General features: G+C 44.0%; 1 protein-coding gene across 2 annotated transcripts; it reads right to left on the minus strand.

The window, feature by feature from the left end:
• Positions 1–450: 450 nt before the first annotated feature.
• On the minus strand, positions 451–16,581 carry acap1 (ArfGAP with coiled-coil, ankyrin repeat and PH domains 1). 2 transcript variants are annotated; one of them, XM_034569176.1, is made up of 24 exons: positions 15,824–16,577; positions 12,700–12,757; positions 11,678–11,797; positions 11,401–11,454; positions 11,174–11,232; positions 10,593–10,776; positions 10,214–10,258; positions 10,014–10,109; positions 8,990–9,064; positions 8,653–8,765; positions 8,455–8,506; positions 8,213–8,313; positions 7,958–8,069; positions 7,581–7,801; positions 7,421–7,490; positions 7,174–7,268; positions 5,344–5,537; positions 4,876–4,926; positions 4,525–4,706; positions 3,866–3,975; positions 2,697–2,807; positions 2,552–2,613; positions 1,071–1,231; positions 451–959 (listed from the first exon to the last, which is right to left on the minus strand). In XM_034569176.1, exons 1-23 carry the CDS (start codon positions 15,874–15,876, stop codon positions 1,134–1,136), a joined length of 2,316 nt encoding a protein of 771 aa, XP_034425067.1. In that variant the 5' UTR covers positions 15,877–16,577; the 3' UTR covers positions 451–959; positions 1,071–1,133. The 2 variants fall into 2 exon arrangements, with proteins under 2 accessions (XP_034425067.1, XP_034425066.1); XM_034569175.1 differs by lacking the exon at positions 451–959 and having other exon boundaries at positions 1,551–2,613; positions 15,824–16,581.
• Between the last annotated feature and the right edge of the window lie 2,843 nt (positions 16,582–19,424).

Here is a 19,424-nt window from a genome sequence, read left to right on the forward strand (position 1 = left end):
TTTTTGTTTCTCAGTCTCTAATGCTCCGTCCCAAGCTAACAGCTCCCTCTGCTGGAGCTTTGTACCATTGACATCAAAACATACGAACAAGTATCATTCAAAACCTGAATGTAAACTTAGATTTATTTCGTCATCACCTCCATCCCTGTCAGTTTGTTTGTTTGTTGGCAGGATAACACAAAGAAACACTTAAACAAGTTCCTTGAAACTCTGTAGAAGGATGTGGTATGGGTCAGGGAAGAAGTCATTAAGTTTTGGTGTGGATCCAGGTTTTCTGCTTCTCTGTAAAAAGAGACTTTCAACATTTTCTTTATTTGTGGATTCACCTCTAGAAGACTGATATCTACAAGTGTGTGGAGTTTAGTGCAGCTTAATTGAGTTTAAGGGGACTGTTGGGCCTTGGTGTTGGTGGTGATGGCTCTGATAAAGTTTGAAACATTTAAAACAAACTTAAAAGTAAGATTCACTTTATTTGATGATACAAATCTCAAGTACCTCACGTGGTTTTTCACAAAACGGACATAAAAATCTTTCAAATGTAAAAATCTGCATACATTATTATTCAATGGATGATTAAAAAAACAAAACAACACCTTTTGAGTCCATTTCCAACAAACGTCTTCACTTCTCATGTAAAATGTGGAAGGAAATGGAGGAGGAACACAAAACAGATGTTTTTGGTTTAAAAAAAAACAAAAAAACAGATTTACTGGATTTAATTAGGAACTGTTGGCAGAGTGATGGCGTTACCCTCTGCTGGACATGAAGACACCTCACGCTGCTCTCATAAAGCTGCTCCGCCGTTTCCACTCCAACGCGATTGTTCTGCTCTGACGTGCTCGCACAAAGAATTCGCTGTTGTGTGTATGTGCCCCTCTGAAGTCAACACCAGCTGAGCTATGACGGAACGTGGGGAACGCTGCCAGGGGAAGCGTGTGTGTGTGTGTGTGTGTGTGTGTGTGTGTGTGTGTGTGTGTGTGTGTGTGTGTGTGTGTGTGTGTGTGTGTGTGTGTGTGTGTGTGTGTGTGTGTGTGTGTGTGTGTGTGTGTGTGTGTGTGTGTGGAGTTGAGTTGAGTTGAGCAGGTTTGTCTGTACGTGTGGCGTTGCACACGGGAGGCTGAGGCAGCAGCTGGTTAGAACTTGGGGTCTGCGCTGCGGCGCTTGAGCTTCTCTGGGTTGTTGGAGGCCATGTGAGAAAAGTCCCTGAAGATGTCCTGGTACGTTTCGTCACCTGGGAGAAATCACAGAGGACGACATGAGCCTTAAAACCCTCACGTTTTTTAAAAGATGATCAAACATGCTTTGACAAATAATCTTTTCTTGCTCTTTAACTCTTGGTTTAACGTACCTTTCTTTCCGAGGCACATAATGAGACACATCTGTGTTTGAAACTTAACATCTGTCCCTAAACGCTACATCAAGCTCAAGGGGATATATTTAATGTGAATGACTTTAAACTCCACCAGCTATTTCCTGAGTTGTAGCCCTACAGCAGGAAGCATGCAGCTGAACAAACAGAACTCACATTAGGGCATGCACGTGCACTGTACCTCTTAGTGTTCAGTAGGTGGCACACTCAACAAGCAGTTGACGGCCAGGCATCTCAGCGGGCAGAGGGCAAAAGGCACACGAGTGCGTTCGACAAGGACACACACACACACACACACACACACACAACGACAAAAAGCACAGCACATCAGATACTGACCAGCAGTTGTTTTCAAGCAGACACAAGCCTCACGTTTCCATTCCTTCATGAGAGAAAGACCGAAAACGGGATTCGAAAAAAAAAAGAGAAGCCGTGACTCGATCATGAAAGAATGGACTCTGCAGCTTGACAAGGAGCCAAATGACAAAATGCAAACACAACCCACTGTGAACCTGAAGCACAGAGCTCGTCCTAGCACCAGGAAGTTCTGATAAAATACAGAACATGGCTATAAAACTGTCAAAGCTCAAACTGCAGCACTATTCACAGAATAGTCCTTGAGAACCGAACCCAACTGAATTGAGCTAATAAAAAAACATCTGCACATATAAAAATACCCCAAATACACATATCATAAAAACATACAGACATATACACACACATAAGCACACAACAGAGAAACATTGGAAACAACCACAACTTTCTGTTTCTGGTCTTTGGAGATTTGTGTGGATTTTCAAAGTGCAGGATGATGTGCGTTTGTAGCTCAAAGTGCATGTGGATGTGCATGTGAAGACAAACTTCACACAAATGTTCATTCTTTGTTTCCCGACATATCAACAAATCTGTTTTCATTTATGTCCTTTGAACAATCGTACCCCGTGTTGTGGCTTTTATCTTTCTGTTTTTAACCAAGTTTATTTTTTTCCGTTTCCTTCAAGATCCACAAGTGATGGTTCCAATCCCATTGCAGGTCGCATTTTTATCCCCACTAGCCATTTCCCCCCCCCAGAGCCCAGCCACTGATGTGGTTCTTTATAGCCTGCAGGCTCTTTCTGGTGTGGGCCATCCCACCTCCACTCCCGACCAATACCCCCCCAGATCCCTGCCCCTTTGAGTGACCTGGTTGGCCGAACGCTCCGTCCATCTCCCGCATCTCCTTGTTCATCTTGGCGATCCGCAGCCTGAAACACGAGAGCATCAGTTAGAGGAGTCGCTGCTGTCCAAATGTCACGTCGGGGGTTTCTCTCGCCTCGGGAACACTCACAACGTGACGATGTCGGCGTTGGCGTTGTCCACGGCGATAGTTATGGGGTCTTTCTGGTTCTTGTCTTTGGCGTTGTAGTCCGCTCCTCGCTTCAAGAAGAGACAAACCAACCTGGAGAAAGAGAAGAGATGCATCAGAATAGACTGTGTGTGTGTGTGTGTGTGTGTGTGTGTGTGTGTGGCATGACCATCACCTATAGAATATGTGGCTTGATTATGTGTGAAAACTGCATCTCTTCTTTTTTTATTCGTTGAATCTTCACAATTCTTGCGATTGGGGTAGAAATACAAACAGAAATGTGCCGAAGCTCCTGTGGTTTCTTACTTCCTGGACTTATTTGGTCAAAAAGGGGGGAATCATCCTTCAGGACAACTCAAATATTCAGGAATCTCAGATTAGTTTGTCTCCATCCCTTTGCATTCTTGCTCCGTTATCACAAATCATGTTTTGTCGGCGCGCTGCAATCCGACCCCGGCCCGAGGAGATAAGAGCCAGATTCCGCCTTCACGTTCTGATAAGCTGTGAAATACTTTCCATTTCCAAAACGTGTGTCAAACAAACTGTCACGTTCATGTCATAATAGTGTTTCTGCACAGCTAAAAATAGAAATCATGTCAGATGACCTCAGTTCTTTAATACATCCAAAAGTGAAGTGTTACATTAGCGACAGCAGCTTGTTTCACTTCACGTTTTCCTTTACGCTGAGATTTTCACACAACATAGAAATGTCATCTGGGCAAAGAGGGTGAATCTATTTAACTCTGTTGATGGATTTGGGCTCCGTGCCTGGAGGCTCCAATAGATTTTGTGTGAGTTTTATCTGCCCTCGTATTTCTCTCTGAAGAACGAACCTGTGTCAATACCTATTAATCACAAGATGTCAAACTGAAGTGGTAATTTAGCAGTTGAGACTTTTTTTGCAGCATAATTGCGATTTTGTTCTGTATGTTTTTTGTCTCACAGCTCAGTTCAAAGGTTCAAAGGTCAAACGGTACAGATAATGGAGGGATAGGTATCTGATTGTTGTTAGTCTGGTAGCTTGTTTGTTGTCTCTTGAATTGCAAAATCTCTGAGAGACATTCCCTTTTGTCTTGGTCACGTCTCTCCCTCTTCGACATATGCTTGACAGCATGTGTGCGTGTGTGTGTGTGTGAGACAGTGCGTCGTACCCAGTGTGACCGAGGATGGTGCCGTGGTGCAGCGGTCCTCTCCCACTGCTGTCGGCCTGGTTCACGTTGGCACCGTTCTGCAACAGGAACTCACAGGCAGCCAGAGCGTTCTGCTCCAAACACAACAACACGGTCATATATGCAAACAACTTCCCTTTACTTTCACCTACGGACTAAAATTATAAAACGCTGCTGGTGGCACCTACAGGGATAACTCACGACAGGTTTGTTATTCTTGGACTTGTCCCAGTTTAAAAAATGCCACGGTTGTCCCGAGGCTTTATCCCCCTAAGTTGCATGAATGAGCTCAGATATTTTTAGTGCAAAGTGTATTTTAATTGGTGGGTGGTGCAACAGGAAAGCTATTAGAGGTTTGTCCCCCAGTCAAGAGCACGGCTGTGTTCAACTTCATGACATCTACATCTTTGGTTTTGCTTGTGTAATAGTTGGAACTTAGGTAGAGCATCATTAGGGTTTATCCTCTGGGGATGTTAACTTTCCACAATATTAAATATAACTTGTTTTTAGATAACTACTCAAGTACAAATTGGCCTGCAGGTGGTGCTTGAAGCAAAGGTCAGAGGGGTTAACATCTTCAGGATCCGTCCTCTCGAGTGTAAATATTATTGGGTGGATGTGTAACAGTGGTTTCCCCTCACCGATGAGACGGCCTGTATCAGCGGCGTGCTGGACTCCTCGGCCCCGTTGACCCAGTTGACGTTGGCGCCGTGAGCCAGAGCGTCGGCCATGACGGGGAAGTTCTGCAGGGCCGCAGACCGGTACAGCAGCGCTCCGGGGTGGAGTCCGCTCAGGTCCTCCTCCTCTTCCTCCTCCTCCACATCTGAGGGAGGAGCGAGTTCATTTGTGTTGTTGTCAAAGGAGAAATGACGTTGAGACACATGATAGTGTAGCCATGACGATGACCTAATTTAATACATTTAATGTGGTATGACACATGTCCGGTCCATGTTAATCCCACTGTGTACATCTGTGTGTGTGTTTGATCTTACTTTTGTGAGGGCTTGTATTATTCTTTTGGACGAGGTCACTGGGGGTCAGCCCTGAGGAAAGAGAGAGACACAGTGGGTGTGTGTGTGTGTGGGTGATAGAGAAAGTGAGTGAGAGAGAGCCATGATTACTGGTTTATCCTGCTGACTACCCCAAGCAACACACACACACACACACACACACACACACACACAGTCTTGGTGTCCCAGACTTGGTGATCCAGCAAAAGCTGATAATCCTAAAACATGCTCTGCTGTGTGTGTGTGTGTGTGTGTGTGTGTGTGTGTGTGTGTGTGTGTGTGTGTGTGTGTGTGTGTGTGTGTGTGTGTGTGTGTGTGTGTGTGTGTGTTTTGTGTTTTGTGACCATCAGCAACAGATGAACTCAGATGAAACCAGCCGTGTGTTTACACTTTTATCAGCCCACATGTTTCACTTCCTGCCCCCCCTTCGTCTCGTCTCTCATCCTTTACCTGTGACCCGCGGCAGAGTGGCTCGGTTCGGTTTGGGTTTGAGCGGCGGCCGCTGCACGGTCCGGTCCTGCGTGGTCGTCCGGGTCTTCTTGCCGCTGGACCGCCTCTGCGGAGGGTTGCGGCCGGTCTCCGGCAGCTTTTGGATGAACTTCTTCTCGACATACTTTGATCGAATCCACGTCTCCTTGTCTGCTCTGAGGGGCAGAAAAAGACAGATCGGACAGAAAGAGTGTGAACGAGCTGAAGAGGAGATAAACTGACAGATGAGACAATGTAGAAAAAACAAAAGGCGACAACATGCAGGGCTGTGTTTGTCAGTTTGTTTCACACACTCTGTGTGACTCCACTACTTGGTTGTGCTGCTGTGCAACAAGAATGTTAAACACAGGTCTATTGAGAACTGAGGTTGTATTTTCATCTGCATTTGTTTGTTAGTTTGCAGGATTGTGCAACAAACTACAGAATGAATTACAACACAATGTTGTCTCCCTGCCATTCCAGTTTAATTAAGTCATAAATTCAGCTAAAAATAAATCTATCTACAAATGTAAGCTTTCTATAACGTAAAGAATATTTAAATCCATGTGTATCAGCTGTGTATCATCACACAAGTCTATATATATATATATATACATTTAAAAAAATAAAAACATAAATATGGCAAAAAAGTTATATTTAAAAATGTGAGTGAGACACTACAATGATTAAATAACATATGACAAGACTTCATGCAGCTTCACGACAAGTTTCCAGACTGAAGTTACGCTGTTAACCACGTGCATCGCGTACCTTTGGCACTTCCTGTCTGCTGCAACGCATGAGAGGAGAGAAGAGGAAGTTGAAAGATAAGTGTGAAGAGAGTTGTCGGCTGTGGAGAGCTGCAGCCGATCCGTTTTAATATTAGTGCAAAAACAAATATGGATTAAATCCTCTTTGTTTTGAAGCCATTGATAAAACAGCAGGAAGAGATTGATTCCTCAGCTCCGCCCATCAACACTGACATTCCAGTCCATAAGTACTCAGAACTCATTACTGCATTAAACATGACGACTCAGTATTCACTCACACACCCTTCTTTTAACTACAATACACGCCTGGGGAGTTCTGTGGCTGTGTCGTGCACAGTCGTGACGTTATTACGATCACACACACACACACACATACAGACGTATGAGCTCCAGCCAAAGTTCTCCAAACTACGTCTGTGGTGGTTTCTGCTTCAGTAGGACCACATTTTAACACACACACACACACACACACACACACACACACACACACACACACACACACACACACACACACACACACACACACACACACACACACACACACACACACACACACACACACAGAAGACAACACCTGCCTCGCTGTCGGCACAGATACTGATGCAAGAAAATCATCAACGACAGGTTTGAAGTCTAAGTGAGTAAAGGCTAAAGGACTCTAACCTCTGGGATGACTCAGCAGCTGAGATCGGAATGGTACCAGTACAGCTTTTAATAACGTTCATTTAAAATAAAAAGCTTTCATCTCTCTGTAAAGCTTTTTTAATTTTTACTTTTATTTATATATTTTTGATTGTTGTTTTATTGCTGCTTTATCCTCTTGAAATAACGTTTTTTAACAAGCAAACAAGCGAAGTGATGAATACATTTTAATACTTTGACCACATATCAATACTGTACGATATATTATACACAGTATTTTTCATAATTCAGGCAACATCTGACTCAGTGTGCTAGGCTTGTGTAAACTAAACGGGCCGAGCAGAATCGGTGGAACTGCCGTTTAGTGTCTGCAGATTGGATGGATATTGATGATTCGTACCTGGGACTGTTGGGATGTGGCTTCTTGATGGTGATCTCATCGATGCGCGCCTCGTAGATCCTGTTGATTACCGTGTTTCCTAATTCACACATCAACTAGAGAAATGAAGAAAAGAAACGTTTCACCGCCAATTGAGTCGAGTTTGGTTGAAGTGAGCTGTTACATTATGTGTTCGCATAATCACTGGAGCGTTGTGTTAACACAGAAAAGGCAATAATGAGGTTGTGTAGTTAAAAGACTGAATTACCTTAACGAGCTCTGGCTCCCAGGAGTCCAGAGTGAGCGAGCGCACTTTGGAGAAATGGACCCCCAGGCTCCTGTTAAGGCAGCAGAACTATTAGAGCTCAAGCCAAGTGTGTGCATGTGTGTGTGTGTGTGTGCACGTGTATACTGTATGTGCACTCTACCTGTGTATTCCCGAGCAAACGATACAGAGCGTGATGCCCAGGTTGATGGAGGCCCAGTCGGGATTGGGCTCTCCGCAGTCGCAGCAGTGCCGGTTCCCCGGGATCGACTGAACCTCCTCCAGCGCCTTGTAGCCCCCGTTCACCTGATCTGCGCCTCCTCCGCCTCCTCCTCCTCCCCCGCTTAACAAATTGCCCGCAGACACCGAGCTGCAGCGCTGTCTCTGATAAACACACACACACACACACACACACACAGACACATAAAAGAGTGAGGGGACACACACACAAAAGGCGAATAACTCCCACATAAAAAAATATTTATAGAAGATAATAATGTGTGTGTGTGTGTGTGTGTCTCTGTAGGTGTGTATTCTCACTGGGCTGTGTGTGTCCTCTCTGCACTCCTGAAAGGCTGAGGCAATGCTGTTTTGGACGGCAGTGATCCACGCTAGCTGCTGCCTCTCCGAGTCGGCCTGCAACAGACAACACCTACACACACACACACAGACACACACACACTGTAATCACCTCATTTCTTTCTGCAGGACCCTTTATCCCTGTGCACTTAACGCTGATGAAAACACACATTTGTGCACGAACGTCATTACGAACGTTCACTCATGCAAACTCACTTTGACGGGGAGACCACCTCAAAGCAGAAGCGCCTCTCGTTTTCCGCGCTGTGCTTCACTGTGCAGAGACGCAAGTCCTCCACCACAACTGTGGGCTGCTCCTGAGAGAGAGAGAGACGCAGACAGGACCAACACAGAGGTCAGACCGCGGCCGTGTGCTCGCTTACATGTGCACATCTGTCTTTAAATACATCGACATGTTCTATGACAGAGGCTTTTTAAAGAGGCCGTTTGAAATATACCTTGAATTTCTTCTGATAAACCAGCTGATTCTTTTGAATTGAGAACCAGCGTCTGGAGAGGAGAAAGAAAATGAAAAGGTTTTGGGTTCATTGTTGCTCAAGCGCAGACAGAAAAGACAAATACTGGACATTTACAAATATTATTACTTCACAATACTGGGATATTTGGTTTCTTTTATGTCACAAGTGAACTTATACCTGCTCCAGGTCTTGAAGGCGTTGCTGGCTCTCTTGTAGAGGTATCCTTCCATGGCAATCCCATTAGCTGAGTCTGCATTGAAATCCATGATGGAGTCATCGTAGGAGACGTCCTGCGAATATTTTAGAAAGATGAAATAACAATCAATCTATCTATCTGTACGACAGTATAAGGAACATGTGGAAGAAAAGAAAAATCTAACACTTTGGGAATAAAGTTGTAATTTTATAGAGATAAAAATATAAAAATAATTAAATATAAGGAAGGGAGTAGAGAGCTGTAGTTGTAGGAGGGGCAGGATTTTATCTTGGGATTTGACCAAACGTGCTTGTTTACCTTTTTCTTGATGGCAGCGTGTCTCTGCTCCATGTCCCTCTTCTCTCTGGCTGCGCTCAGGACAAACTGGGTGTGCTGTTCAAACAGAAGTGGAGGGAAGTCACTCTCCTGATGGATTTTTCAAATGATTATTCCTTATATTCCTTGAGTTGAAATACATTTGTTAAGACTTAAACTAGAACTACAGTCCTGCAGCTGTATGCGTCAGTCAACCTGTGCAGTGTCCATCTACATACATCTTGTTCCCACATTCATGTGAGGTCCCCGTGACCTTTGACCTTTGACCATTCAAATCCAATCTGTTCATCTTTGAGTCCGAGTGACAACTGGTGAAAAACTAGAGAAGTAAAGACAAATGTCAAATTTAAGGAAAACCGCTGAGAGGTTTTCCTTCTTTAAGGATTAGTGATCTGAGAACCTGTAAAATTCTCAAGTACAAGTACATGTTCTTGTTTTGTTCGATCTTTTCTGCCTAATGGGGAAACGCTCCCTTTTCTGTGTTTATGGTGAACACCCCGTGACGAACTGAGCAACGGCGCCACTGCTCATCTCTTACTCGTCCTTGTCTCTCCATCGCTCTGTCTCATCATCCCTGTTGTTTCCTGTCGAAACAGGAAGAGCTTCTCTGTGGTTTGATTTCAGCCACTGAGAGATGACACATCCTGTTTCATTTAGCGACAGCTCCGCTCAACGGTAAATCTGCCGAAGTTCAAGGTTGACGGTGCCAACACTTTTGTTTTTTTTCCAAAGTGAAGAAGCAGGGATTAGCACACACACACACACACACACACACACAGACATTTGAAATATTTCCTGTTGTTGCTCACTGTTTCCTGTCACGATGGAAGTGTGATGTCAGCTTGTGACTCCTCAGCCCCATCCCCCCACCTCATAAAAACACCATTTTATATCCTATCATTAAAAGAAACCATGTGGACAATTGTACACAAACATGCATGTAATATTTCTACTAAATGTGGTGAAAATTTGTCCATGCATTGTTGATTCAGGCTCTATCAGTTACCTCTTCATTCAGCTTCTGTCGATACTCGTCCAGTTCTGACAGAGACTGGTGTCCTTGTTGGAAGAACTGGGCCTGAGACTCCATCAGTGACAACATCTGACAGGAAGCACGAGACGTTTACATTCAACTCTTTGACTTTAACATTTTGGAGCTACAGGCACAAAGAAATGGATTAAAAAAATAGGCCAGCGTGAACTCACTGCCATCAGAATGTCGGTCTTCTTCTTGGCCTCGATGACATTGATCTGGAACGAAAGGAAGCAGCGGTTTCAGAAAAACTTCATGTTTCCACAACCAGACACTCATCCAGGCTGTTTCAAATGACGAGAGACAACCACAGAGCTGGAGAGGAGCCCCGAGGCAAACCTGTTATTATTCAAAACAGCAGAGGCACAACTCGGCTCTGTGTTTGTATACCTGGATCCACTGGTTATATGAAGGCTAAAGGCTCTGAAAGGTGTCATTAGTGCTGTGTAGATGCTGGAAGTCTTTAAACCTCTTTTGTTTGTAGACCAAATGTTCATATTTATGTTTTAAGCACACACAAGTGAATGGATTGATGAAACTGTGATTTCTCACCTCCAGGACGTAGTCCAAGGCCTCGGACCGAAAGGTCCTGCGCGCGTTGAGCAGAGCGTTGCTCGCCTCGTCCACTTCGTGTTGCTTCCCCCGCGGGGCCTGACCGTTTCTCACCAGCGCCCCCTCCAGGGTTTCGCTGCTGCGCTCGAAATCCTTGCGCACATCCTTGAACCGACGGACATCTCTGAGGGGCAGGAAGGGCACAAGAGAGGAAAATAACTCCGGTTCATCCTGCTCACATGTGTATTCAATCTTTATTTGACAGATATGTTTGTGAAAGGGTGGGCGCACTAGAATATGCCTTGTAAATAGCGATCACATGACAACGGGAGGAAGCAGAGACACGTCGTAGAAACGTAGAGAGAATGTGTCTCTGGCTAAACATCCAATAGGAAAGAATGACTCTTATAGTTTCCACAAATGAGAGCAGAACGCAAGACAGAGTGTGAGGAGAAGGGAAAATGAAGGCTCATGCAGAGGGAGACTAGTTGGCAGATATGCAGGGGAGACGGGTCGAGTGGTTAAAGGGAGAGAGGAGGCAAAAACCAAGAAAGGAGGCGTGATATAAACAGCTCACTCACTCTTTGACAAAGTTCTGCAGCTTAGTCTTGACAGACTTCTGTGTGGTCTCGATCACTTCCTGACAGGGTGTAGGAGACACAAGCACAACAACGGGTAAATGTCAAACGTAATGCTCGCTGCAATCTTGCTTGACCACATACTGCAGCGCTGATAAGCGTCACGACTGGAGTGGAAACTTTCTGTGCGAAGGCAGAAACTTTCAAATGCTCTCGACAGACAGACTCACCCCCTGTGCCTCCAAGATTACAGACAGCTTTTTGGAAATCATGTCCAAACACTCCTGCAGGACAGAGATTCAAGATTAGACTCACTCCAACAAATAAAGGTTAAACAAGAATAGTATGAAATATTCAGTATTGGACTCTCTTGCAATCTTAGAAGGGAAATAATGGTATATTTTGGCTTTCTTTGTGGATAGTGCGAGGAAGTGGAGACGCGCCGTCCATCTTTATATACAGTTTATGGTTTAACACTAAATGAGGGATAACATGAGCTCTTCTCACCTCCATCATCTTGTCCCCGGAGCACTGGTGTCCCAGCTCCCGGAGGCCGTTGACGAAGCTCTTGCTGGTCTGGCAGTAGGCTCTGCCGGCCTCCAGCATGGCCTGGCATTGTTTCACGAGCTGCGGGACGCAAACACATCACACTTGTCATCCTGAATACTCATAATCAGTTGTGAAAAAATTAAAAGGTAACGAGGAGTGAGTCCAGGAGACGTCACATTCAAGCAATGAAACAATCAGAGCGAGACGTTAATGAATGAAGCTATAGGAGAGGTTTTTACAGACTGGAATGTGATTTTAAAAACTGGATTTACTTACTGGGATGAGATATTTTACAGAGTGGAGGAGGCAGAACAAATTGTTAACACAACACTGACGTAACCGCGCCTCGTAAAAAGCAGGTCAAGCTGATGTGTGTTTTATTTCTGGCCATAGTGAAAAACTTTACTATGATTTGGGGATTTTTTGTTAACGACGCAGCGAGGCTGGTGTTTCAGCCGGCGGGGAAATCTCTCTGCCTCTTTGACACTGAGGTCAAAGTTCACTGGAGCTGCTACAGAGTCTTGCTCAAGGGAACTCGCACAAAGCAGAGCTGCCCTAAGGGCTCGAACCTGGTTCATCCGGTTTGTCTAAACGACGGCATTTCCCTGCTGCTGCACTTTAATCACCCACATGTACAGGACTTACAATCTGTATCTATTCTTTTTAATGAACTACAGACCACATAGAAACCTGTGTTGCATAAAGTTATAAATAATGTAGAGTGACGTATAAATATCAAATATCAGGGAACACACACAGAGCATGTGACCTCTCAAACAAACATAAAAACGTTGTGTGGGATATGTCTTATTGAATCGAAGCAGAACTTCTCTGTGTGCCAGGACAATACAAAGAGGAAGCAGCACCTACAGCTACTTCCTGTTTGATTCCAGGTGAATGTACCTCAACCACTTCACACCTCTCACTTCACTGTCTAATCACATGGGGAGTGTGTCTGTGTGCGTGTGTGTGTGTCTCACCTTCTCTAACCGCGTCTCGAGTTCGCTCACGTCAGTTTGGACGACTTCAATCTCAGCTCTGAAACGGGAAGATTCACACAGAGTTACACACGGGATCTCGGGTCAAAGGTCACTATACATACACGGTATCACGTGAACCTTAGTGCGTTAAAACTCCTGCTGTCGTATCTTTATGACGACAAATCAGTGTCAAACATGTAGTCAGTTTGGCTGAAGTTGAAGTCAGTCAATGGTTTTCGGGTCTGAAAAGATGAGTCCTTTAATCTAACTATTTGGGTCGTTTATCGTGTGAATGTGACAAACAATCACAGTTAATTGAAATTTGTTGGCAACTTTTGTTAGTTTTTTTGTTGTTGTTCAAAACAAGAAAAGGAAATTTAAGAGAAGGATTTCTTATCCAAATAAGGGATAAATAATAAAATATATAAACACAGTTATATGAACTGTCCTTTTTTAATAATTGAATAAAATAAAATATATAATTTATAAGTTAAAAAGTGGCCAACAGGACAATTAATTAGTTGACACTCTCTCTTCTTCATCTTTAAAAAATCCACATCAATTTAAAAATACTTTTCACTCAACACTGTGTCTTGTTATTTTAAGCTTTCTATCGTCGTTACCAACGTTACTATGACTCAGTGCCACCACAGATTCCATGGAGGGGGCTATTTAAAGTCACGTGCATCTATTTATAGTCACTTCACTACAATTTAGCTCGACGTCTTTGGTATTTTTAGAAACTCTGTCCCCTTGGTTAGAATTTAAAAAGCATCCCTGTGGCAGTTGAGCGCAGCCCGGGGACACCTCAGTCATGGGGCTGCTGTGTCGGGCCTGCAGGACGCCACACTGAGACGTTAGAGACAAACACCCAGTGTTGTTATTGCGCAGCGTCGGATTGATTGCACAGAAGAGCCTCAGAAATGTGTGTGCATGACTGTTTTTTGGTGAGAGAGTCAGTATCGTCCCTTCTCAAACCAACAGCTCAACTATGTGGTTTCCGTTGCCTTCCACCGACAGTACAGAGACACAGAGAGAGAGAGAAGAGAGAGAGAGAGAGAGAGAGAGAGAGAGAGAGAGAGAGAGACAGAGAGAGAGAGAGAGAGAGGAGAGCCTGGAGAGACAGTGAGTGTTTGTGTTCCTGTGTTTGTTAGTGCGGGGATGCTGGAATCAAAGCCTGAGGTCACGGCCTCTTGAAATGTGTCGGATAAGGAGGGAGGGAGAGATGGAAAGCCAGGGGAGGACGGGAAAGGGCATCAGGAGGCCACAGGGGGGGGAGATGGGACGTTAAAGCGACACCTCCTTTTTCATTTCTCCCTGAACTGAGAGAGAGAGTACGAGAGCGAATTAGTTTGAGTTTCCGCCGCGGTTCTCCCCGCAGAGCACACACTTCCTGTCTTCTCCTGTAGATCACCTCTGCACATCTCGCCTCACTTCCTGTCGCCCCCCCCACCTCTCGCCGTTACCTAGCAACAGGAGGCAGCACCGTCGGTTCACTTTTCTGTCTGTCTGTCTGCTCGTTTATCTCCTGGCCTTCCTTCTCAGTCCTTCTCCTCCCTTTTCCCTTCACCCCTCTGCTTCCCTAACCCTGACACGAGACCTCACCGCCGCAGCTGCCACGACTCAAACTTTCCACCACTGTGCGAGTCTCTTGAATCCAATACGGGCAACAGAGGCAGACGAAGGGAGGGAGGGAGGGGGTGGGGGGGTGAGAAAGTGAGGCCGAGACTCAGGGCTGAAATATGCCAAATCAGCTGGGGGGGGGGGGGACGACAGCAGCCACCGGGCCTCAGGCGGGACGCCGGAGAGCGATCAGGGCACACCCAGGCCCTGCCAAAGCGTCAGGAGCTGCTTGCATAACCAACTTAGTGACACTTCCCTTTTGGTTGCACCAGATGTTGATACTGTGTTGAAAGGAAGATTGAATGTGGCAGACACACACACACAGAGAACTACAGTGACAGCTCGGTTAGGCACTTTCGAAACTTTTTGAAATACGCTGTTGAGCAATGGTGACATGAAGAATGTTTGAAATTCATGTTTTTAACACTGACATTACAACTTTTAACCTTTATTAAGATTGTTCTAATGAAATATTCTGACTTTCCAGGGCAGTAGAAGCTTCCTGTGGCTCAGTGACAGACTTTAATCAAACCTGGGATTTTTGCCCTTCAGGCCTGCAAGTGTTGTTCCCTTTATTGACCCCAAACACCTACAATGACATGACACGGCTTGACCCTGAAATACGGATTTCCAGCGTCACAATTGTATGTTGTTTGGAGCCTGAAAGGCCACAACAACACAATAAAAACCACCCTGCGTGACTGTGACTGTGAAGTGAGTATGTATCATGTTTTATTAGTAGCTTTAAAACAAGGGAACATTCTCCTTGTTTCCAACTTTTGGAACATTTAAAAACCATTTAGTTTTCATTTGAACAATCTTGTTGCATTTAACGTGTGCTTTTTATTTTACATGATCCATTTCAGCCACAGATTTCGACATGTGTCTATGTATGTTGTGTGTTTGTGTAGTGTGTGTGTGTGTGTGTGTTATTTGTCCCTGCTTGTATTGATGTTTCATTTATTTAACTTCACATGCTGCACATCTTGACTCCCTGGCAGAGGTGATATTGTATCTCAGTGGGACCTTCCTGGTTAAATAAAGGCTAAATTACAAAATTAATTATTAACACCTTTATATTTATTATCAGCACTATTAGTGTCATTACTACTCCTACTTACCGGTGCTACTGTTCATCATAACATCACTATATAAGCATCATTATTCTTTATTATAATAACCAATCTGACAGAGCAAATTATCACAGCTCTCTCTCTCTCTCTCTCTCTCTCTCTCTCTCTCTCTCTCTCTCTCATTTTCTCACCCTGTGAACTGCGAGGTTTCTCTGTAATTCTGTAAGGTATCGATCTCACAATGTAAAGAACCTTGATATAATTTATGTTGGTATTTGATGCCAAACAAATCAAACTGAGTTGGATTGAAATTGAGATTGTGTCAACTTTCCTGGAACTTAATCTTAAATCGATAAATTGAATGAGTCACAGTTCCTAGTTACTCCATCATCACAGTGAGAAACGGGTGAAGCAGGTGAAACTCTTACCTGAATCGCGGGGAGTCTTTCAAACACTCCTCAAAGTCCAGTTTGACTGTCATCCTGCTCAGAGATATGACACCAACACCTGAGTGAATCTGTGGGGACCTCACTTCAGGAGGTGGTGGAGGTGAAGAGACGAAGAAGAGCAGCAGCAGCAGCAGCAGGAAAACACTAAACCTCCTCGGTGTTAACTCTCCACATCAGCAGCCTGGATCATCGTCGCCTTCCTACACGACTTGTCAGCGCGGATGAATGAGCGCAGGGGAGGAGGCGTGCGTAATTTCCATTTCATCCAGCAAAAAGCAAAAACAGTCAGGGCAAAGAAAAGTTTGATCAGAAGTAAAAAATATCCGAGTTGATTCCAATTATCCCAAGTAGAGGAGGCTGGAATCAGATGAGAGCCTGAGGAGTGGATGTGAAGCTGTTCCCACGGACGCACACTGGAGGAATAGTCTCTCTCGCTCTCCTTTACGCACACGCACGCACACAGGTCCACCCCCCTCCACTTCACAGCTCACATTTCCGGGTTTCTTCTCCTCACTCGTACACGCAAATTGTGGTTGTTCAAGTAGGAAACTGAGACCAAATGAGAGGTTGCACTTGAGAAAAACAGGCCTCTAATAAGTTTTCATTTGAATCCACTCGGGTGCGTCATGTCCAGATGAGGAGTTCAGAGACCTATAATCATTTGATACTTCACTTGGGCCCCTGGTGTGTGTTGTTGCCTGTTTGTGTGTGTATTCCACTCCTCCTTGTGAGTGTGAGGCTCAGACTCTGGGTGTGTATTCTTGTCTGGCAACCTTTTGTTTTGGTTGAGCTGCACAGAGGAGGCACTTTAAGCCCTTGAGCAGCTGGTAGGGAACACCATGCATGCCAAGAAACAAAAAGAAATAAAAAAGAAATAGATGAATAGTGATATGGGTTTGTGAGGTTGAAACTTTGAAATGCAAAGGTAATAATGTGACTTAATATAATGTTAAATATAAACCAAATATAACATAAATATATAAAGACATAAATATGATTTAAAGATTCAGTGTTTAGAATTTAGTGACATCTAGTGGTGGAGTTGCATGTTGCAGCTGAATACCCCCAACCTCACGTTAGACATGACATACATGATATAGGCACAATAACAAGCCTTACACGACGGATGTGGGTTGTCTGGACCAATGCTACAAAAATACATGAATTAATTAATAGTAAAATCACGTTTTCTATATTTATCCTCTGACAGAGACTCTACAGGTGTGACATGTTCTCTTTTCCTGTTTTTAGTAGTTGTAATTTTAAACTTTTGAAATATGTGTGATGTGAAAATGGGTCAAATTCAATACATACAACAATTTCAATTCACAATACGTATTACATTCTTTTTATCACACCGCTGTTTTCTTTCTTTCTGGCAGAGTGACGCTTCCATACTTCACAGGTGTCACAGAAAGAGACCAAACAGAGCGTTTCAGTGTGTTGAGCAACTTTAAATAAGCAACTGCACTTTGTCATCATCACCACAAACTGAAGACTGTGGTTGAGAAACCAGACGCTCTAAAGCCAGAGAGGAGAAACTGACTGCAGCTCACGTCTGACTCTTCTCTTTCTATCTATCTATCTATCTATCTATCTATCTAATTATCTAATTATCTATCTATCTATCTATCTAATTATCTAATTATCTATCTGTCTCTCTCTATATCTATCTATCTATCTATCTATCTATCTATCTATCTATCTATCTATCTATCTGTCTGTCTATCCGTCTGTCTGTCTGTCTGTCTGTTTATCTATCTATCTAGTAAACGAAGGTGTGTGTGGCTCCCCCTGGTGGTCAGACCCAGTCACTGCAGTCTCACAGAGCCTGACTTTGTTTGGATTCTCTCTTCCTTCACTTCAGTTCATGTGATGTTTCAGATGATCTTTGTTTTTTATCTTTCAGAGGATGACAGTACTGTTCTGCTGCCTTCACTGACCTCACCACTGGTCACGATGTTTGTGCCAAACAGGGAAATTCTCAGACGCTGTCACGGAAAGGGCGTAGTTAGGCCTCATGTGTTGCTAGGTTGCTCCATCAAAATAAATAGTCCAGGACGAATAGCTTTCAAATGTTGCCCTCCACCGACCTCCAGTGGGAATATTACTTCCATGCTGAAGAATAACAGGGTTTTAAAAAGGAAAAGAATCATGATTTCTAGAAACAAACACTAGAGTTGATCTCAATTAACTTTTTCAACAGCTTTAAATTTAGCGAACAAAACTTCCTCTTTACTGAGTCCCTAAAAATAATAATTCCTGGAGCGCGCCGGTGCGTCAGGAGCGCAGCGGTGCGCCAAAACAAGGAGGAGGAGGTGTGCGTAAATGGCGCACGGCCCGAGCGCAGCAGGCGCAGACGCACAGGACAGAACGTGGGTTGTGACAGAGGAAATAACACGTTGGTTCAGATGCATGCAAAACTTGTGCTGCTCGACAGGTTCTCGTTTGTCTCTTGACAGGAGATCCCCTACGCGTCTGTCCAAGCGTCAAGTCGGACAGGAGTCAAGGTGTCACATCCGGTGGGTTTTTTACAAAAATAACAGCAATGGGACGAGTGGGTTGATTGGAAGATGCAGAGACAAGGTTTGACTTTTATAACCAATAGCTCCTTTGAACACAGGGTTAGAGTTGATACGTTTTTACAGGACAGTATTTGGACTTGGTTTATCATCGGTTTGATAAAGGTTACTGTAAAAGTGATTGTATTTGTGAGGCACTTTTCCAGATTTACTGTAGCCTACAAGTCACATTGACCCATTCATGTTTCTGTTTGCAGTCTTTAACACACACCATTCAAACACTGTTGGTGGGGCTCACTATCCAGACTCTGGGAGCTGGGAATCAAACCATCAACCCTTTGGTTAGCGGACAATCCTCTCTACCTCCTGAGCCCCTCTTAAGTGAAGCTTAAATGAAATAAATACAGAATGTCAAATGTCTATGATTATAAAAATGCTGAATTAACAGGTTCCTGGTGTCACTTTAGTGTTAATATTAAAACCATTAGAAACAGATGCTGGTGATAATCCGGTGGTTTAGGGGTTAAAGGTCTGATCAAACAAGTTCAAGTCCGGCCAAAGACCTTTGCTTCATGTCATTCCTCATTTTGTCCCTCCTGTTTTCTGTCATCTCTCCGCTGTCGGCCAAAACAATCAAATAATACAAAAACAGGCAAATTAGATTTCAACACAGGGTTGTTGTACAAGACAAGGCATCAAGATCAAATGCAGGAGCAACCACAAAACCACTTTTAGACAAAAACAAGCAAACAAATGTATTTTTTATTTAGATTAACACAAAAGTTAGTGTTCCATCGGCACTGACGAGGAGCAGACATTTCAATAACTTCACAAAGCATTGAACTGCAACCAGGTCCATAACTGTTTTGGGATTCCTGGAAAAAATGTGTCGTTTTTGCTATTCGCAGCATGTTTCTGTATTTGCATCTGTTGTGACTTTTTGCAGGCGCATGTGTTGTCAAATTGTTGAAGTTGTTTTCTTAATTTGCATGTGTTTTTCTTCTATTTGCATGTTTTCTTAATTTGCAGTGCGTTGAGCTGTCTAGGCTCCACTGTAG

This window comes from Hippoglossus hippoglossus, chromosome 18, assembly GCF_009819705.1.
Source record: "Hippoglossus hippoglossus isolate fHipHip1 chromosome 18, fHipHip1.pri, whole genome shotgun sequence".
Taxonomy (NCBI): Eukaryota; Metazoa; Chordata; class Actinopteri; order Pleuronectiformes; family Pleuronectidae; genus Hippoglossus; species Hippoglossus hippoglossus.